This window comes from Mercenaria mercenaria, chromosome 3 (genome assembly GCF_021730395.1).
Source record: "Mercenaria mercenaria strain notata chromosome 3, MADL_Memer_1, whole genome shotgun sequence".
NCBI classification, from domain to species: Eukaryota; Metazoa; Mollusca; class Bivalvia; order Venerida; family Veneridae; genus Mercenaria; species Mercenaria mercenaria.
Window position 1 is genome coordinate 39,419,137 of NC_069363.1, and position 21,902 is coordinate 39,441,038.

The following is a 21,902-nucleotide window of genomic DNA, read 5'->3' on the forward strand; positions in this document are numbered from 1 at the left end:
TGCATATGAAGAAAGGAGAAATAAATAAGAACTGTCACAGGACACAGCCAATTCTTGATAGTGAAATTGGATACATCTGAGAAAGCTAAATCTATGACTAGTGTGTACTACAATGTAAATGACAATATGGAACAATAGTCGAATGTATTTAGAAATAACTGAGATAGTAAAGTGATATAATTCTTGGAATATTTCTGCAAGAGTAATGCACCATATGTCATATATCATGTGACTAAAATGTGGAAAAACTGTATATATGAAAATCAAATCCATGTAGTAATAACGGAAACTTTAATACTGATGTAAAGCAGAAATGCATCACAACTTTCACCTTAATACATAGGGGCATAATTCATAACATACATATAGTTGTATTAGGTTGTTGACCTTGTGTCATATGATGTGGGTTTAAATCGAATTCATTTAGTAACAAAATACAATGAAAAAAGCATCTGTTTTGGCACCAGTTAATCAGTTTAAACTCCTCGGTGGTGGTTTTCCTAGTCGGCTCAATGACCGTACCTTGCCTTGTTCCTTCTTCATTCATATTATACACATTTCAGTAAATTTTCGTGTAAATGTCTTTGTTGTATGAAATAAGCTAATGTATTTTTATGCCCCCGGCATCTACTGATGCGGGAGGCACATAGTGATTGTCCTGTCCATCCGTTTGTTTGTCCGTTCGTTCGTCCGTCCGGTTAACCAAATGGGACTGTTTCGTCTAGCATCAATACCCCTTACTAGAATGACTTGATACTATTGCAGATGTAACCTGTGACCATTCCTCATCTTCACACATCACCTGACCTCAGTTTGACCTTGACCTCATTTTAGACTTAGGTTGCTTTATATGGGCCATCTCTTGGTTAACCAAATGGGACCGTTTCGTCTAGCATCAATACCCCTTACTAGAATGACTTGATACTAATGCAGATGTAACCTGTGACCATTCCTCATCTTCACACATCACCTGACCTCAGTTTGACCTTGACTTTGACCTCATTTTGGACTTGGGTTTCTTTAAATGGGCCATCCCTTGGTTAACCAAATGGGACCGTTTCATCTTGCATCAATACCCCTTACTAGAATAACTTGATACTAATGCAGATGTAACCTGTGACCATTCCTCATCTTTACATATCACCTGACCTCAGTTTGACCTTGAACTTGACCTCGTTTTGGACTTAGGTTGCTTTGTATCGACAAGGATGCCACCGGGGGCATCAAGCGTTTATTGAACGCAACTTCTTGTTTGTGAATTATTATGTCAAACATATGATTAAAAAATCCTTTAATACTTGGGTGTCAGTGGTTTATATGATTTGTCAAAAGATTCTGGTCATACTTGAATACTGTTTTATCCATTTATCATACTTATGTAACTAACAGGGACTGAAGACAACATTACAAGTTTTAGATGAAGAACTTCCTCGAGAAGAGAACAGTATCAGCAATAGACAACAGCTTGTAAAGGAACTACACATTGAGAAAATAATGAAGAAAAATAAGGTAGAAAAAAGTTAATTTTGTTGTCAAGGCATTTCCTTCCTTTTAATAGAAAACTTTTGGCTAAAACAATGAAAGGGCCTCTGTGTCCAAGTGGTTTACTTGGAATTACTTACCTCTCACTGCTTGCTTATGTATTATGTGAGGAAGCCACCCAGCTAGCATGCGTTAGGTCAGAGGTTCTACCCAGATGCCCACCTGCACCTAAAATAATGCTTAGAGTGCCACCACTGGTCTTCCTCCATTGTTAAAGCTTGATAGCTGACATATGAACTATATTATGTCACAAAGTTACACCTGTATTGACCCAGCTGATATTTTTAAAAATAAATTGTGAGATATACAGTTACCAAATGAATGTCTTTTAACCCATTCAATCAGGTACATTGTACGAAATAACTAACACTGAGAGGCTGAATGCTGAAAAGTTCTATATTTTAGTTATGCTTCTGTTACTGTATTGATCTTTGGCACCTGAATGCTTTTCTGCTATCAATTATGCAAAGTGTTACAAATTTATTGGACAGACTTATTCTGACAAAGAGATAGACCACATTATGTGTTGGTAGTGGCTTTTACTGGAATATAACAGTTAGCATAAATGTATCATTTTTAGCCAGTGTTAGTATTTAATTAAATATTACAAGATTCCATGTAAGACCTAGTGTAATAATTTATCAGAAATAGAAGTTATCCTGATATTTTCCAGGAACAGAGGAAGCCTTGATATGCTATGCTTTACATTGATATTTCCAGAAACAATCAAAGCATAAAAAGATATGCCTTATAAATATTGATATTTTCCAGGAACAAACAAAGCCTTTAAAGGCTATTCTGGAAGTGATTGCACAATATCTGTTGTCAACAAAAAACAATCAAAGTTTGAAGAACGGAGAAGCTGAAATTGTAAAATCACAGTCAGCAAGTGTTTCAAGATCATCTCTACATTCTGGCTACTCATCAAGAACACAGTATCCTACCATATCAAAGGTATTGTATCCTTGAGCTGTGCTCTTTATCTTTAATAGTTTGATAATGATGAAAATTGGTACTACTTGAAATAAAAGAAAAGTTAAAAACTTAGTAAAAGTTAATTTGAGGTAGTAGCTTATTTATATATTGCAATGTGAGCTAGTGTTAACAAGTCATTATTTCTACTACTGATGTGGTGTATGAACATCACAGATAGATTTAGCTCCTGAGCCAGTGATTTCTGAGAGTGTATCAGATGACAAGATTTTATCAAGGTTTTAGTATGATATGTTTGTTATATCACAATATTAGAATGCTCAAAAACACATATTGTTGTTACAAATCTGTCCTGTTCTAATGAAGTTTTCTATGAAAATGCCTTAGTTTTAGAACTGTCATCAATAGAAACAATATCGATGTATCAACGATATTTTTTTGTTGATCGATTATCGATTCCCATTTTCAAAAATCGATATTTTACAGAGAGAAAAAAACTATCCAAATAAACACTCAGACCCTAAAAAACAACTAAAGTTCACCAAAAAAGGAGTGAAGGCAAAACAAAAATGAAAGATGTTATTAGTTTTTATGTATTTCTTTTATTTCATAAATACAAATACAACACAATTAAACAGAAATATGGAAAGTAGGCAATAAAACTAAAAATAGCATTTACAGTAAGGTATATAGTATGCATTTGAACAAATAGGTCGTTAATCTAACTTAATAATCAATATATCGATGTATCATCGATATTTGTCTTCTGATATATCGGTATCGTCGATACGCCTAAGACCCAATCAATGACAGCCCTACTTAGTTCATTTGTTAACAGACTGATTAATTTCTCTATCAGGAAGATACAGATATCGGGTTTGATGGGTTTCCAGCTTCTCAACAAAATGATGAAGATGATTTACTGAAACCTGATCCAAATTTCTCATATCCTGTACAGAAACGAAAACCCAAAAATACTCCAGTTATGCTTAGTAAGAAAGGTTAGTATGAGGGAAATATGTCCGTATCTAGTAAAGAGATACGTGAAATGTGAAAACAAAAAAATACTCCTGTCATGTTTAGTAAATAATGGTTAGTATGAGGAAAATTTTTAATACCTAGTAAACTAACTACCCATGCATGTCATTAAAATTCATGGGAGTTAAATTTATGTGAATGTCTTGGTTGAATCTGTCAGCAAAATTAAATCCCTAAGAAATATTAAATGCAGGATTTATTTTATTTTTATGCACCCATTTTGAAAAAAAAAAAACAGACTTATTTTGAGATGATGACTGTGTGCGTCTGTCGGTCCTTCTGTCCATCCGTCATATTTCATGTCCGGGGCATAATTCAATAACCATTCAAAGTTTTGACATTAAACTTGGCATATTGGTAGATTGCCATGAGACAATATGCAGAGCATATGAACCAGGTTGGTAGGTCAAAGGTCAAGGTCACAAAATGAGCTCAGTGGTCAAATTAGGTTCTCACATTTTGCGTCTGGAGCATAACTTAATAACAATTCAAGGTATTGGCTTCAGTCTTGGCAAATAGGTAGGTGGGCATTGAGTGAAAGTATATAAGTTAAATGATGATATAATTTCAAATAAATTAATGATATATTTTACGATTGACCAAAGTATAAAATCCGTTACTATAGCAAACTTTGACCCAGTCACCCACAAGCATGAAGTAGTATTGAAGCAAAAATGATGCAATCATTTGCCCTTTACCTCTGTGGGACAGAGCCATGCTCAGTTCGTCATGTAAGGAAGCCGTCCAGCTGGCTTACAGAAGGTCATTGTTTTTTCCCAGGTGTGTGTGCCCCTTGCAGAAATATTGTCTGGGTGGGGGGGGGGTGCCACCATTATAAGCTGGAAGTCAGAATATGACTGAAATTGTATTGGTGTAACTTAAAATCAAACCAAATAAAACAAATGTACATTAATATTTGCAGCCCCACAGAAGTCGAGTAACTCTGACCTTGTGATAGAAGACAGTCACGAGGGTGAGACAGTTTTAGGGGATGGTAGATCAGGAGTTCTTCAGTTGGAGGAGGAGGAGGATCAGTTACCAACTCGGACTGTTCAGTCACGTCCCCGCAGTGCAGCAAAACCACGATCTCTTGGCATGTCGGGTCCTATCACTAGTAATGAGGTCTGCTTTTATCACTTATCCAGAAATGGAGAACATTCTATACTTTTAAGAACCAAAGTATATTAGATTCTGTGTATGTTTGAATTTCATTGAAGTGAAAAAAAAACTTAACAACTTTTGTAATATTCCATGAAATAGGTAAAAGAAGCTAACCTTTAAATATATGTGAACAATGACCTTCTAGGTTAGAGAATCAGCTTGTACTACTTTCTATACAATGTACTGATTTTGTGTATGAATTTATGCTTGACAAATAAGGGTCCCATGAATAAAGAGTTTGATTATATTTTCCAGTTCTTTCAAATATGAACAAATTTATTTCAGGATCTTTCTAGACGAAAATTTCAGAAACCACGACCTACATCAGCTACTAAAAACCAAAGACTAAATTTGTTTGAAAATGATACACCCAAAATATCTAGTCTAGACAACAGTAGTGTCAAAACAGTTCCAAAACCAACAGTTATAAACTCAAAACCCTTACAGAGCACAAACTCTGACTCACCTGGTGTAAAAACTGTAGACAAAAATAGTTCAAACATTGAAGAAATAGAGACACTGATATCAAGTGACAGGAAGAAATCTATACAAGATGTGTTAGATTTAGAAAGAGAAGGTCAGAGGCCTCCAACAGCAACTCGCAGACAGTCTTCTGTGGAAAAAGAAACAAAACATTATAGTGTAAATTCTTCAAGCATAGCTGCCAAAGGAAAGAAAACTAGTAGTTCTGGTTTAGGAAGGTAAAACTATTTGTAAATTTACTGAAAAAACCCATATTCATCTGCATTTAAATGTCTGAAATTTAAACTTAGATTTAGAAGTGCCAGTGTTGATAATTTATTTTTGCCACAGCTGTCTGAACATTGAGAAGGCACATTCATTTTTTTTACTCATTGTGACTTTGGCTATGACGGAGAAAATAAACAGAATTTTATCATTTTAAAGTCTAAGTTTCAGACATGATTAAAACATTGAGGCTCAAGGTCGTTATTCATTAAGATTGATGTCTGAAATTTAAACTGCCATCTTTAAAAAGGTAGGTATGAATTAATGAAAATTTTTGTACTTAGAAAATTATAATTTCTGGCTAAAAGTTTTGTTTAGATCCACTTTTCTTAGAGGCTGTTGGAGTAATAGCTTTGAAACTTAGCAGTCTTGTTTATCATCATTAACTGAGTAAATTTGCTAGGAACCACAAGTCTCACTTTTTGCATTTAGAATTATTTCCCCTTTTTAACTTAGAAAATGAGTATTTTCTTGGTAATTTTTTTTTGTTCAGGTTCGCTTAGTAGCATGACTGTTCAATAAATATGTAGAGATGTCCTGATGTGGATAAGTTTTGTATGTAAGCTGGTATCTATGTATCATTGATATGAACTGGTTTCAAGAAACTCTGCACTCTTGTCCACTGTGATGATATGTCATGCATTGCCCAGGTTCCAGAAGTATTGTTTGCATTTTAAGAAAAAATATTCCCCTTTTATGACTTTTATATTCATTCATTTCACTTCCTTCTGTGACACGAATGTTGAATAGTTGAGTGTTGCTGTCCTCTGATAGCTCTTATTTTGAATACTATAGCTTTTGAACATTTTTTGTCATCCGTATGTGAGTAAGGAGGCCAAGAACGGTAATTCTTTTCTTGCATCATGCCTTACTTCAAGCACTTGCAGACAATGGTTGACCCTGCAAGCAGTACTCTTGTTTTGTTCTTTTATCCATCTGTTCATCTGTCTTTGTCCATCTGTCAAAAACAAAAGATAGATCTTGTGTTATTCTTTCATAGTATAAGAAATTTTTCATAAAAACTGACTTCAAAGATGATAGGATATTTTGAGAAAATGCAAGTTCTTTATTGAAATTCCAATATAAAAACTATGTTCCCTATGGCAATAGATATGACACATGCCACTTCCTGTAGGGTTTTATTTTATTGCTTGGTAATAGTCTTGTCTTAACACAAGTTATATGTGGTATGTAAAAGTGAGATTCTTCTACATAAACATTTAGTGTATTATTACATGTGTTAGAAATGATTCAGAAAAATCACCATAATCATCATTTCATTTGCAAAAATATCAGTATTCCTCATATTAAATAAAATGTAAAATTCTTGCGTATTTCAGTCAAACGTCATCGTCAGGTTCCATAAAAGTGGGTGACCTTGAAATGGGTGAAGTAGATGGTTTGGATGATGATCTTGCAAGTTTAAATGTTGGTCCTCGTGTCATGTCAGCAAAGATAAACAAAAGCCAGCATAACTGTAAACCTATAGATGTAAAAACTGCTGTGGTAGGTATTGTTCTCATATATCAAAGAATATGCTACATCATATTCATTGCATGCTCAAAGAAACAGCTGTTAATTTTTTTTACACATATGTTGACTTACCTGAGCATTCAGTGCCCTATAATGCATGATTAAAATATAAAGATTGAGAGGAAATGAATGCTTAATACAAAGTATTAATTCACTTAGATTTTTACATGTTTTATGCTAGAAAAGTGTCAACTCATTCCTGTTATAATTGGCTGAGGCACCAACCCTTCCCTCGGGATTTGACAGATGTTAAAACAAGAAAAAGCATGCATAATCCCTACTATAAAATCATCATTTATACATCAACTTTAATATTGATTGAATTTGATGTACAGTAAAACATCTATCACTGTAAATCATACGGGGATAAAAAAAAATGCACAAGTTATTTAGTATTTTGAGCTGTCCAAACTTAGAAAATGTAGGAACTATATGAATTGCCGGAGTAAGCCCTTGTACTTGGTCCATTGATGCTTCAGCAAGGGAGGGGTATTTCACTGTACACAAGTTGATGTACAAATTGTACACAAAATGACTCTTTGTTTTTACTTTGATATTGCAGGCCTTAAAAATGCTTATATTTGGAACACCAATGCAGAGTTTCAATGATGAATGGAAGTTTCAGAGTTTCAGTTTTTGTGATATGCCAAAACTTAAATATGGCATTGTACAGAAAAAGGTATGTTGTGTTGTAGTAACGTTTTTATACTTTAAAAATGGAGTATGTCATCTGATGAAAATTTGTGAACTGGTAGAGGTGAACTGATAGTTTTTGATGAGCCTGCTGGCAGTGAGCCCGACATAGTTGGCACAATGGCTTTTTTCTATGACTATTTTTACAGCAGTTATGGCCCTTTGATAGTTTTGCTATATAGAAAACTTTTAGTCAAACATCCTTTGTATGAAGACCTTATGCACTAAAAACTTTGCTATATAGAGACTGGCACAGTATTTGGGGGCATCTGTGTCCAATGGACACAATTCTAGTTACATTGACATCAAATAACATTGTTTATAATAAATAGAGTGATAACAGCCGTGATGTTCCTTCTGGCCACAATGGCACACTAAGATTCACACTGACCCAATGCCCATTTATTAACTTCTTATAAGGAATCTCAAACTCAATGCTTCTAGCAAGAGTATTTTGTATTCAAATGAGGATGTTTTGTAACTAAAACAAGAGTATTTTGTAAAATGAGGACATTTTGTATTCAAATGCTAAAACAAGAATATTTTGTAACAAACAGGGAGGCCCATGTGGTGTTCTAGCCAGTGTTCAAGCATGTGTGTTACAGGAACTGTTGTTTGGTGAGAAGAAAATTGCTCCTCAGAAATTGTAAGTAGTTTTCGCGTGTTTAGTATATTTTAGCTATCAATAAAGGCGGATTGTTTGTCATCCATTACCAATAACCCATCATCTAAAATTGTACTGTTATCATTCTAAAGATCACAAATTTAGCCCAAACATGAACTCCTTCTGTGGTCAGGGTCATTACTATTCTCTGGAAAGTGAACAAAATATTGGATTTCAAGGCAATTCAGTTACAGACTTGAAAACCAGGACACCCTTCTTTATCTTTTAATGACTATATTGTTCTGTAGAAACCAGTCTTTTGATATTATTATATTTTTACAGAAGTGAACTTTACTGATAAACTCTACACTTAAAAAAAGAGGTATGAAATGCATACAATCTGGAAAAATGACTACACTAGACAGTGTCAAGACTTTTTATGATCAAGTGATTAGAGAAGTTGACCTTGATCCCATCACCCTTGGATTCAGATTTTTTTTTTAATATGTTCAGTCTGCTGATGTGACTGCAATTCTTTTGAGACATTGATTCTAGAGTAACAACAAAACTTAATGTAATTGTGTGTTAGGAAAGAATTAGTGTACCTGAATATTCAGTCTAAGATTCAGACTGTAAGAGCAAAGTTATAGGCAATGACTTTGTTGAAATGCCCTTCATGTCTTTTGTATGTACATTTATTGGATACACCTAAAACATAGAGTTCCAAACTTGTAAAGATCCTAAAGTCACTAATCAGCTACTACTCTTGCAGTTGGTCTGCCTTGTGGTAATTCAGCTGCAAGTTTTCAAGCTGGTCAACCTTGTACAGATCCTAAAGTTGCAAATCAGTTACTAGTATTGTTATATCAGATATATCCTGAGTAGGACCTATCATGTTTCAGATTGAAACCTTATTCAGAACCAACAAGTGAATCACATACTGCCTTTATTGCAGTTCTTCTCTGACCAGAATGTACAAGATTTTTTTTTTCAAACTATACAATGCATCAAAAAGCATCAAAAAGTGAGGATATTATTATTATAACTGTTGAATGGTTTTGTTTTCAGTAATGAGCCTTCGTGTGAGGATAGAACTGAGGCATTAGCCATTGCCCTTTCCAAAATATTCTGGAGAGCTGGTGAGAAGAGAAAAGCTGTGGTTTGTTTGTAAGTTACACTACAAAGATGATTATACCTTGGGGTGTGCAAGGATATACTGCCTGACATTCTATCAGAAAATGTTTGACTGAAAAAAAAAATCTAAAGGGCATCTTACAATTCATGAAAAATATATTGCAAATGTACATGTTCTATACAAAGTAGATTTACTTTTGATGCTAAACAATAACTGACAAATCAAAACAATGTGTTACATATTTGTCAAGGGAAACCACTCTTTACAATGGAAAGCTATGGAAGTTTTTTGTAATTGTCAGACATCATGTTATGGTCTTTGCAAAAAGTAATTAGACCTCGAAATTTGCCAGACATGTCAGACAGTCTGACAGTGTGAAGCTTGTTGTCTAGTAATTGACCTCAGGAAAGCAGATATCCTTGCATTTTATTTACCTGACAGCTTCCCTGCACATTTGCTGAAAAGTATGAGTAAGATTTAGCTTGGTTTACCATAATATTAATTACTTTGTGTAAAGAATATTTTGTTTAATGAATAAATCAACTTTTGAAATTCAGACAGATGTAAATTCAGGGTCATGTAATAATTTGTCTCACAGTCAGCTTGAAACCTTAGCATTGTGAAAGGCTCTATAAACTAGACTACAGATTTGCTTAACAGTTGAAACAGAGCACAAACTTCATACTAACAGTCGTACAGGAGACCGAGCAGTTGGCTGGCTCATGGTCATGTCTCTATAACAGGAAGACAATGGAATAAAGGAGTTGTTACGAAGTGTTATATGACACACAGATTGTCAATGAGTTAAATAATTAAATGCTTATATTTTTATTTTTCAGACCTTCTAGTCGACCTGTTATAGGTAGTGGTGGAAAGTTTAGAGCAGATGAATTTATAGAAACAGTGAGTGTACAGAACTTTCTTGAAGCATTTTACCAGCTTAGATATTTATATCGGATACATAGACATTTACTTGTTGTTAGATAGTATTTAATGGTTATTAACTGTGTTTATATTCTTATCTATTTAACAATATCAAGGGGCTTCTGTGGTCGAGTGGTTAAGGTTGCTGACTTCAAATCACTTGCCCCTCACCGACGTGGGTTCAAGCCTCACTTGAGGTGTTGAATTCTTCATGTGAGGAAGCCATCCAGCTGGCTTACGGAAGGTTGGCGGTTCTACCCAGGTGCCCGCTCGTGATGAAATAATGCATGATGGGGCACCTGGGGTCTTCCACCATCAAAGCTGGAAAGTCCTATATATATATGACCTATAATTGTGTCAGTGTGACCTTAAACCCAACAAAGTGAAACAAATCTACTAGTGTAACTGGTCACTGTTGAATTTAAAGAACAATTGGTGGTAAAAACAGTATACCGGGTAATCGTATTTTACTTTTTCAGTTATCATTATATACCTTTGTGGACATTGATGATCTCACAAGCTTTATGAAGCAAGTATCCAACCAGGTAAATCCATTTTGTACTTTCACTATTCCTTTAAAAGACTTCTGAAGACCTCAAGATTTTGGTCATTTTTTAAGTTAGAAAGTACTGTAAGTAGTAACATAAAGTAAAAACAATTTTAAGTTGGAAAAAAAGAATTTTTTGGGTACTAGTAGCTAAGAATAGTTAATAGAAACAGAAACCATATTTACAAAGCTATATTGTTCAAAGAATTGTTACCAAAGATTTTTTGCCTTCATGGCCAAGGTAAGTTAATTGATTTTGTATCACTTGCTCTGATGGCTCTGTGGCTTTGAGTTCTCCTTAGGTTGTAGTGTGAAGATGCAATCCAGTTGGCTTACTAAATATCTGTGGTTCTACCAAGGTGCCTGTCTGTGACAGAAATATTGCGTGGTGGGGCACCTGAGGTCTTGCTCTATTATTAAAGCTGGAAAGTTGCCACATGACATGGTATGATGGTCTTAAAACTAGAACTAAATGAAGAGCATTTTGTGCTTTCTTTTGAGGTGAACATAACATAAGTAGTTGGTTGGACATTGCATTCCAGGCATAGAAATAATTCATGTTTTGTCGGAAGAGACACTTACTAAGGCTATATTTGGAGCTATTTATCATGTTCTGTACAAACTATAATGTGAAATCATTTGTTTTTGATGTATATAATTTTGTGTTTTAGCACATTTTTTTCTTGCGACAACACTCATTCATCAGTTCTAAATATGTATTAAATCACAACTGCTGTTTATTAACAGTAATTTTGTCAGTCACCTAACCAACAAAAAATTAGATGCCAGTGAATAAATCTGATTTTATAGTGCATTTTTGTAGTTGGAAAGTGGCCAGGTTATTGTTATGTTGTATTTCAATGCTGTAACTACTGTATTTCAGTTTGAGTTGGATGGTTTAGGGGGAGTGATGCTGTCACTGTATTCAGTAATATTGTCTAGGAAGGTAGAATGGTGAGTTGAAATATTCCACTACAATTTACCTGTCAGTGTTATCAAATGCCACTTGAAAACAGATCAGCTATTGTGGCGGGAGATATAGAAATACTATCTGGTCATTTGTTTGTCAGCCTGATGTCTATCTGTCACACTTTTTGTCTGGAGAATAACTGGAAACTAACAAAAGTAATTCAGCTTGAGATATTGTTAGATGGCAATGAGAGGGATTGCAAAAACCAAAACTTTTATTGTAAATGATTGTTGAATTATCTCCCTTTTCGTACTTAAGTATTTTCCAGATGAAAAATGTGCAGCTGTTGGAGGGAATTTAAGGAAAAATCACATATGACAGATAGTTATGATTCAAGTGAAAAATGCCAGAATCGTACATTATTTGTAGAAGTTCTGAATTTATCTCCTCTTTCATACTTATATCATGCAACTACTGACTTGAATTATTGATATTTTGGTAGATTCCAATCATTGAAAGTGCAAATCTGTTCAGTAATATATTCATTTCCCTTTTCACAACAATGTTTCTCTCAGGAAGCACTCGGGTATCTCTTATCAAAAAATAAGCAGATCATTGTAAGGTTTTAGTTCTAACTTTCTTCATTTTCTTACAACATAAGACAGGCTGACTATGAAGTGGCATTAAATCTAATACAGGCAGTCATATATTTTATTCGTGTCATTGATTCAAGTGAAGTTATTTACCTGACTATAAATGTTGTTAGGAAGTGTGAACAATAACCTGTTTCAGGGCATGCTGTGTAGGATGCGAATAAGCAGGTGTTTTGCTTAGGCAAATAGTAACTGGGAAGGTAAAACAATGACCTGCCTTAAAAAGTAATTGGTATGCTCTCATTGTGCCAATAACCGTTTAAAGCATATCATTGTTATTTGATAAATGTATAAGATAAAGATTATTTGTGTTACAGTGTGAAAGAGGATATGGATGTGCCAACAAATAAATTAATGGGAGCTCATGGTTACTGTACTCAGGTAACTTATTGAATTTGTTATATTTTGTTCTGTAATTAATCAAAACAGAGGTTGACTGAGATAGAGGAAAGTTATTAGCTAGACTGTTCACCCAGCTCTTGTTTATAAATGCATATGCTTTTCTAAGGAAATGACACATATGACTGTGTAGGTAGTGAACTTCCTTTCTTTAAACGGAGATCTTTCTACCATGATTCAGAACTGCAGAGATTTCCATAAATGTTTTCGATTTCATGCTGTAGAGGTTAAATCCACTCAGTGGAAGAGTGTACGCCTTGCATGAGGGAGGTGGGGGTATGAACTCAAAATGCGTCTTACCATGAACTCTATAAAAATGGTACTTGTAGATTCCTCACATGGTGCATAAGTCTGAAAAGATATATATCATTGTTGATACTAAACATGAACACACACACATACATGCTATTCAAATGAACACTGTTTTCTTTTTTCCAGGAAATGGTTAATTTATATCTGTCAGGGAGAGCTGTCTCCAATGTTTTCAATGACGTGATGGAGCTAGACTCTGGTGAAGGCAATATAATGATACTTAAAGGTGTTGTTTCTAGGTGTGATGTCGGTCTCTTGTCTTTGTTTGAACATTATAAATCTTGCCAGGTAAATATTGCTTAATTGTTTTGTTTTGTGATAAATTAACAGTCTTTTATGCCTCCAATGTCAAAGTCTCGGGAGGCAAACAGTGATTGAGCTGTCTGTCTGTCTTGCATACCAGAAAAACTTGTGTACTCAACTCATACAATACAGTTTCCATTCAGCTTGCCCACTTAGTTCTGCAAGGAGAATGCAGATCTTGGGATAAGGAGTTTGATCAGATAGAAGACATTTTGTCTGAATTCATTTCTCATCCACCACTGATTCTTTTGGAGAGATTGGTAGATACTTGCAGAGAACAGGTTAGAACTAGTACAGAATCCATTACGACTGATATGATTAACTGCCTGCTGTTAAAAACTGAAATACAGTTGAAAAATTGCGCTAGACCCAAACAAACAGTTTTCATCCAATTCAAATGACACATTGTGTACATTGTAAACATGAAGTGGTCATGCGCATGGGAGTTCCATATTGATTTCGTTTTTAAGCTCCACTATTTGAAAGTTTCCAAATAGTAGAGTTTTGTTGTCACCCTCTCCTCGGAGTCAGCGTTCAGGTCAATACAGTTTTGCAGAAACTACCAAATGCTTTAAAACTTCACACAATCATGTCTTTTGCATCATGAGATGACCTCACAGGACAAGTTACATAACTAGCTTTTATTTTGACAAAATTATGCTCATTTTGATAAATAAATTTTGTGACAGTTTTACATGTAAGAATGTTTCTCAGGAATTACTTGACCAAATGTTTTTAGCTCACCTGAGCCAAAGGCGTCCTGTGTCATCAGTCATCCATAGTGTGTCAGTCAACATTTTCTAAGAAAATCATCTTGAAAACCACTGGGCAGAATTACGCCAAACTTCACAAGAATGATCCTTGGGCGGCCCCCTTTCAAAATTGTTCAGAGAATTGCATTCCATGCAGAACTCTGGTTGAAAAACTTTAAAAATCTTATTGTCCAAAATGGCAAGGCGTAGAGCCTTGATATTTGGTATGTGACATTATCTTATGGTCCTCTATGAAGATTGTTCAAATTGTGCCCCTGGGGTGAAAAGAGGTTCCGCCCTGGGGGTCCCAAGTTTTACATCAACTTGTATAGGAAAAAACTTTGAAAATCTTCTTGTCTGAAACTGCAAGACCTAGACCTTTGATATTTGGTATAAAGCATTGCCTTGTGGTCCTCTACCAAAATTGTTCAAATTATGCCCCTGGGCTGAAAAGAGGCCCTGCCCTAGAGGGTCCCAAATTTAATATAGACTTATTTAGGGAAAAAAATGAAAGTCTTCTTTTCTGAAAGTTCAAGGCCTAGGCCTTTGATATTTGGTATGTAGCATTGCCTAGTGGATCTCTAACAAGATTGTTCAAATTATGCTCCTGTGGTGAAAAGAGGCCCCACCCTGGGGGTCACTTGTTATATGAGTTATATAGGAATAAATACTTCAACAATTATCAGATCATACTTCCTAGACTGTTTAATTATAATTACATCATGACCCCAAGCGATTAGGAGTCACATGACTGTGACCTTGACCTACTGACCTACTTTCTTGTTTTTTAAGATACAGCCTTAAAATTTGGATGGCGTGTACAGTTTTGCACACCAATCTTAAAACTGACTTTCAGTGACCATGAATATGACCTACTGACCTACTTTCTAATATTTTAGCATCAGTTTGCCATTCATATTACTCAGGTGAGCAATTGAGGGTCATCATGACCATCTTGTTATATTCCCACACATCTTTTACATCATGGGGTGATCTCACATGGCAAGTTTCATAACTCTGACTTTCAGTTTGGCAAAATTATGCCACTTTTTCAGCTGATAATAGTTTGAGGAAGTTTTTGTATATAAGCTAGTAGTAGGCAGAAGGGTTTCAAATAGTAGAGCACACTGACATTAGACAAGCATGTCTTTTTTTTTAGTTATGCCCATTTTCTTAACTTTATATTATTCTATCAAGTATTTTCAGGGGACATGTTTGGTAAAATACTGACATCAGACTTGTTTGTTCTGATTTAATCAAGTGTAGGAATTAGCATGTATGTGCAGTATTACAATAATTGTTGTAATAAAAATACTATTCAGTTATAGAGGGAGGGGGGTTACTTCTCATGATATTGTAAGAGTTACTGTAAACATCATTGTGACATTGACATGTTCCATAGATTATTCAGTTAAAACGTTAGATTTCTTTGCAAATTTTCTGTGTAAATTACTCTGTGAAATGTTTTTCCTTGAGTTTTCATGGAAGCTCTCTCTTATATAATGATTTAGTGTGAAATCATCTAATTCATGGGTATGAAATTTAGTGGCTTTGGCCAAAACAGCTACTGTAAAATCATCTAATTTCGTGAGCATGAAATTTTGTGGTTTTGGTCAAAACGGCAATTTTGTGGGGATATGAATTCGTGGATTTCAACTTTTGAACATAAAATCAATGGGAAATTTACTTGTTCGTTAGGATTAAATTTCGTGGACTGACTCAACCACAAAATCCACGAAAATTTGTCCCCCATGAATATTAATGATTTCACAGTAGGTCATGTGGGTAAGTTTTATAGGATTTCAAATTTTGATGATCAAATAATGGGAATTTTACTTTTCTATTGGAATTAAGGATTTGACACAACCACAGAAATTAGTTCCCCATAGTGTATATTGATGATTACATTATAACATTCACACACACTTAACATAAATTCAGGAAAATTTGTATTTGAAAGCCCTGACATGAAAGTTGAGTATGAAGTCAAGAAACTATGAATTTAGTAAAAAGTAATTAAGACCACTGAATGTCTCGTCACTGTGAGTTTGAAATCCAGCAAATCATATAGAATTCCTTCTTTTAATTTTTGTTCATATCTATTTTAGGTTGGAACTTACCTCAAGACACCGCGTTATCCTATCTGGGTAGTGTGCAGTGAAAGTCATTTCAGCGTTTTATTTTGTACAAAGAAAGAATTAACCAGTGACTGGAAAGCAGAGAAAAGATTTGATCTGTATTACTATGACGGTCTTGCAAGGCAACAGGAGGAAATCAAACTTACCATAGGTAGAAATGTATATTGTAAAATACAACAAATATGGAAAGGTTGTAGAGGAGGCCAGGCTTAATTCCCAGATATTTTCCTTTAGATATTTCTGTAGTTTTTAGTTCGACTATATGAAGTACAAGGAGAGCCATCCTACTTGACCCAGCATCTGCATCCTTTCTGCAACCCGTATCTTGGTTAAAGTTTTTAGCGGACTTTCTCTTTATCTCTAACATTACTTGATGGATTTGCTTCAAACTTAAAACAGTTTTTCCTCATCATCACATGGCACAGGGCTATATCTCCAGCACCAATATTTCATGAATTATACCCCGTTTTTACTTAGAATTTCAAGTTAGTTTTGGCACACTTTCATTCTATCTGTGTTATTACTAAATGGATTTGATTTAAACTTAAAATAGTTGCTCCACATCATCACCCACATCATAAGTCCCTAACTTTTGCACCAACACTTCATGAATATTTCCCACTTTTTACTTAGAATTTTAGTTTAATTTCGATGCATTTTAACTCTATCTCTGTTATTACAGATTTCTGAAATAATTTGATTCAGACTTAAAGTAGATGTTCCGCATCATCACCTGCATCATAAGACACAAGGGCCATAAGTTTGGCACAACTATTTTATGAATTACCCTCCTTTTTACCTAAAATAACACATTTATGTTTCGATAAATTTTCACTGTATCTCTGTTATTACAGAAAATATTTCATTCAGACAAATAGTTGTTTCACATCATAACCAACATCATATGACACAAGGGCCATAATTCCTGAATCAGTATTTTGTGAATTATGCCCCCTTTTTACTTAAAATATCAGGTTAATCTTGAACTTTCACCATATCTTTATTACTAAATAGGTTTGATTAAAACTTGGAATAGTTCTTCCACATCATCATATGACACAAGGTCCATTACTCTGGTGCAAATATTTCATAATGTACTCTTTTTTACTTTAATAGAATTTCAGTTTAAATTAAATGCTTTTTCACAATATAATTGTAGTAACTAAATGGATTTGATTCAAATTTAAAATGGTTGTTCCTCATAATCACCCACATCATATGACACAGTCCAGAACTTCTGGCACCAGTATTTTATGAATTATGACCCCTTTTTTTCATAGAATTTCATGTTTAAGTTGAGATGCACTTTTGCTCTATCTCATTTATTACTAAATGGATTTGATTCAAACTTAATACAGTTGTTCCACATGAAAGGACACATGGTGCATTGCTCTTCCAGAAATTTCCATGTATGAAGCACCTTTTAAACTTATTTAATGTTTTTGATATACTTTTCCTCTATCACTGTTATTATTTAACCCTTAGCCTGCTGGCGGCAAGTGATTCTGCCTTTGCGACCAGTGCAGACCAAGATCAGCCTGCACATCCGTGCAGTCTGATCATGGTCTGCACTCTTCGCTATTCAGTCAGTAAATTTTTAGTAAACACCCCTTCAGATGATAAATGGTACTGCCCAAATTGGAAGATGGAGCAGTCCATAATAGAAATTTAGCATGGTAAGGGTTAATACATTTGATACAGACTAAAACTATTGACTAATGTCTTCATCTTCATTGGAATTATTAAACACTCCAATGATAGCTCCAGCTTCCTCAGATGTGCCAAATTTCACTATCCAGCATCGAAATAGTGGAGCACACTCTCCTGTGGTAACTCTTGTTTTGCAATTGGTCTTTTTCATAGCTGTATTTGGTTGATTAGATCATTTGGCATTAAAATACTCACCTTGTTTCGATTAAGCCAAAAGATATTTGGTATGATAAATCAGTCATGGGAAAAGTAGTATCGGGATTGTGGTTGAATGAAAAAAAGACGCATGTTTTTAAGCTTTGTTTATTTAAATGGTATATATTTTCAGTGAGTAACAGCAGATCCTTTGTGCCACCATCAGAAGAGGAGCTGGTTCCCCCATTAGATCACTGCATTAGAACTAAGTAAGTTTTCACATAAATTCATTGTTACCAAACCATATATGTTATTTTTTTCTGTGAGAACTTAGAAACATTTAGTTGAGAATATGACTGTAAATTTTAAATTGGCAAAAGTACTACACTGTTCTGTAATGTTTTGGATATAATATAAATGTAAAACTAACTGATAGTATTGTAACATATAAACAATAAACATTACTGCATGCCATTTATATTTGTATTTCTGACATAAGTACATGTATATTAAATTGTATGACATGATGTTGCTATTACAGATGGGAGGGAGCGGAAGTAGACTGGAATGGAACGGAGCCTTTGTTATAGTCTCAGATAGTGATAGAAAATAAGCTTCTGGAAGTTCATATATTGGACTATACAGGATCAGCTGTGAATTAGTCTGAAAAGTGCCTGTGATAAAGACATTGTGTTTAAATATTTTAATATTAAATATTAATATTTATGAAAGCCGGAAATGTACACAAAATAATTTATTAATTTATACCTAGGAATGAGTGACTGTAGCACTAGGTTTTGACACTAGGTCTTGGTCAGTGAGTTACTGAGAAGCTGTGCCTCATATTCCTTTCACTTTCTAGTTTTGTTATGCCCCCTGATACAGATACATGTAATGTGGGCTATCTTAGAGTCATGGGGATCTTAGTCTATCCTTGCATTCCATTCCGCAAGTATTACATAAAAAATTGGATTTTCAAATAACTGTAGATAAATGTCTTTTATCACATAATATGATGAGATAAACACATGACCCAAGTCACATGATCTTTGTCATGGTGTGATCTTGGAGGTCAGTGGTCAAAATGTCATTATAGTTAGTCTGTGGTTTATTTTCTCAAGTGCTAGGATTTTCAGAAAACTAGCATCAATTGTTTATCTCATAAAGGCAGGGTCCAAGGTAATATCCTTCCCTGTATCAGTGTCTAGTGGGTATTACTTTCAGTGGTAGCTCTAGTTTGAAGAACTTTCCATATCAAATTACTATAATTTCATTTCATTCTGTGTTTAAGCTGAATTCATATATCGTTGAAGAGCTGTGGTTATCCTGTATCACAAAGGGGTGGGATATTTAAAAAAACTCATTTTGTTTATCATGCTTGTCTGTCCATGTTATGTGTGCACCTATATTTTATCTTCTCCAAATTGAAGTTTTTCTTGATACATATCAAAGCTGAAGTTAATTAAAAGCATGTATATAATATACTTAAAAATCCATCTCGGAATACCACATGCACTTTTTTTGCTCCCCAAAGATGATAATGGTGAGCTATTTGATCACTCACAATCTGTTTACATTTTCTTCAGTCAACATCTCCTCTGTCACAATTTGATGCTAGTTAATGAAGTTTGTTCATGGCGTTCATGGTCCTCTATAAAATGGCTCTATGGAAACTTAAAAAATCCTTTCTCTGAAACAGCAGCCAGACCAGAGGCAGTTGTGCTTGGATGATCCATGTTGTTATACCTGGTTGAGTTGGTAACTCTGGTGGGCCATCATGGCCCTCTACCTATAGCGGTATCGTTCATATATTCTGTTGTATCTTTATTTATGTCTTCATATTATACATATCAAGATAAGCTTTGTAGATGTGTTCACTAAATTGCCAAAGAGGCCAAATGTAACTGTTGGATCTGAAATATTTGTTGAATGTTTAGAAATTAAAATTTTCTGTGTGCAATGTGATTTATCTTGTTTTGATTATCTAGAATATTGACATATATACTGCAAAATTCAAAGATATTGATGTAACTGTTTTTATCAATACTCAAAAATTTAGTGTTAAGGGCATAAACGTTTCACTTTTAGCCTGCTTGCGGCAAGTGATTCTGCCTTTGCGGCCAGTGCAGACCAAGATCAGCCTGCACATCCATGCAGGCTATTCATGGTCTGCTCTGTTTGCTATTCAGTCAGTAAATTTTCAGTGAACACCCCTTTGAATAATAAGTGGTACTGCCCAAATTGAATGATAGAACAGTCCACTTTAGAAATTTAGCAGGCTAAAGGTTAAAGTCTGTCACTTCTGCCAGAAGTTTCATATTTCTAGCTAATATATAAAATGCAGTCTATGTCACATGTAAAATGATACATTATACATTTTCAACCCATGTCCTGTTTGGACATTGATGTAGACTTTCACATGTGGCATACAGTGAAGATGTTATTTATGAAAAGATTTAGTGGCTTGATAAATATATTTTGCAGCACAGTGAAAAATAAAATTCTATGAAATATTTCTGTTTTTGTGTTGTTTATAAAAAGATTAAGATAGTACTAAAGAAAAGATTTTTTTCTGGATTTTTGCAAAGCAACAACTGACCAGTTGACTCTTTTTAAAGCTACTAACCCACAGTTTGGTTGAAATTTTTCAACATGTTCGTTTCCACCAAGTTTGGCATAGAATGTTTATGTAACAGTGAAAGATGATGGGTAAAAAAAGTAAGATATTGGTAAAAATGCAAGAAGAATGTAAATTTTCTGTATTATTTCAAAAGCGTTGCAACCATTTACTACCTTCTGCACAATCATTTTGGTTAAATATAAGAATATCTTGTAAAAATCTTATATCAGTAAGTTTGTACTATTAGTCACTTTCAGAGTACTCACTTTTAAAAATTTATGGTTTTTTGAGAGAAATTATTTTTCACCTAAAATGTATGGGTTGGTTCCTTTAACCCTCCTCGGCACTGTTTGCAGGGATTTTCAGTTTACACAAATACTCCTGACTTTTCAATATAGGGATATAAATTTTTAGCAAGACCTGAATAATCCAAGTCAGTTAATACATGTTTTGTGTTGGATAACTTACTAGCTTCAAAAACTAACAAGAGCTGTCACAGGAGACAGCGCGCTCGACTATTTCGATGCTGGATAGTGAAACTTGGCACATCTGAGGAAACTGGAGGTGTTTAATGACTCCAACGGTGGATGAAGATACTGCACAATAGCTTGAGACACTATATAAGTATAATTGTAAGCAAAAAGGGGGCATAATTCATAAGATATTGGTGCAAGAGTTATGCCACTTGTGTCATGATGTGGAACAACTACCTAGTTTGAATCAAATGCATTTCGTAATAACTTGAAATATAGTGAAAATGCATCAAAATTAACCTTAAATTCTAAGTAAAAGGGGGCTTAATTCATGGAAAATTGGTGCCAGAGTTATGCACCCTGTGTCATATGATGTGGGTGATAAGATTGAACTACTATTTTAAGCCTTGTGTCATATGATGTAAGTGATGATTTTGAACACCTATTTTAAGTTTGAATCAAATCCATTTAGTAACAACTGAGATATAATGGAAGTGCATCAAAACTTTAACCTGAAATTCTAAGTAAAAGGGGGGATAATTCATTAAATATTGGTACCAGAGTTATGTGCCTTGTGTCATATGATGTGGGAGATGATGTTGAACAACTACTTTCAGTTTGATTCAAATCCAATTAGGAA

General features: G+C 34.4%; 2 protein-coding genes across 4 annotated transcripts in view; one reads left to right on the plus strand and one right to left on the minus strand.

Moving 5' to 3' along the window:
- Nucleotides 1-20,682, plus strand: part of LOC123530727 (probable ubiquitin carboxyl-terminal hydrolase MINDY-4) — a 30,873-nt gene extending 10,191 nt beyond the window's left edge. For both annotated transcript variants that reach the window (XM_053538246.1, XM_053538245.1), the window contains exons 2-18: nucleotides 1,390-1,509; nucleotides 2,314-2,496; nucleotides 3,335-3,476; nucleotides 4,436-4,635; nucleotides 4,960-5,375; nucleotides 6,762-6,927; nucleotides 7,517-7,633; nucleotides 8,205-8,293; nucleotides 9,320-9,418; nucleotides 10,226-10,289; nucleotides 10,790-10,855; nucleotides 11,741-11,811; nucleotides 12,738-12,801; nucleotides 13,258-13,419; nucleotides 16,295-16,475; nucleotides 18,363-18,438; nucleotides 18,711-20,682. In XM_053538246.1, the coding sequence (XP_053394221.1) occupies nucleotides 1,390-1,509; nucleotides 2,314-2,496; nucleotides 3,335-3,476; nucleotides 4,436-4,635; nucleotides 4,960-5,375; nucleotides 6,762-6,927; nucleotides 7,517-7,633; nucleotides 8,205-8,293; nucleotides 9,320-9,418; nucleotides 10,226-10,289; nucleotides 10,790-10,855; nucleotides 11,741-11,811; nucleotides 12,738-12,801; nucleotides 13,258-13,419; nucleotides 16,295-16,475; nucleotides 18,363-18,438; nucleotides 18,711-18,759 (2,265 nt within the window). In that variant the 3' untranslated portion in view covers nucleotides 18,760-20,682. The remainder of the gene's footprint in view (nucleotides 1-1,389; nucleotides 1,510-2,313; nucleotides 2,497-3,334; nucleotides 3,477-4,435; nucleotides 4,636-4,959; nucleotides 5,376-6,761; nucleotides 6,928-7,516; nucleotides 7,634-8,204; nucleotides 8,294-9,319; nucleotides 9,419-10,225; nucleotides 10,290-10,789; nucleotides 10,856-11,740; nucleotides 11,812-12,737; nucleotides 12,802-13,257; nucleotides 13,420-16,294; nucleotides 16,476-18,362; nucleotides 18,439-18,710) is intronic.
- LOC123530728 (transmembrane channel-like protein 1) overlaps nucleotides 1-21,902 on the minus strand; it is a 138,442-nt gene that overhangs the window by 53,289 nt on the left and 63,251 nt on the right. The gene's annotated exons all lie outside the window — the stretch shown is intronic.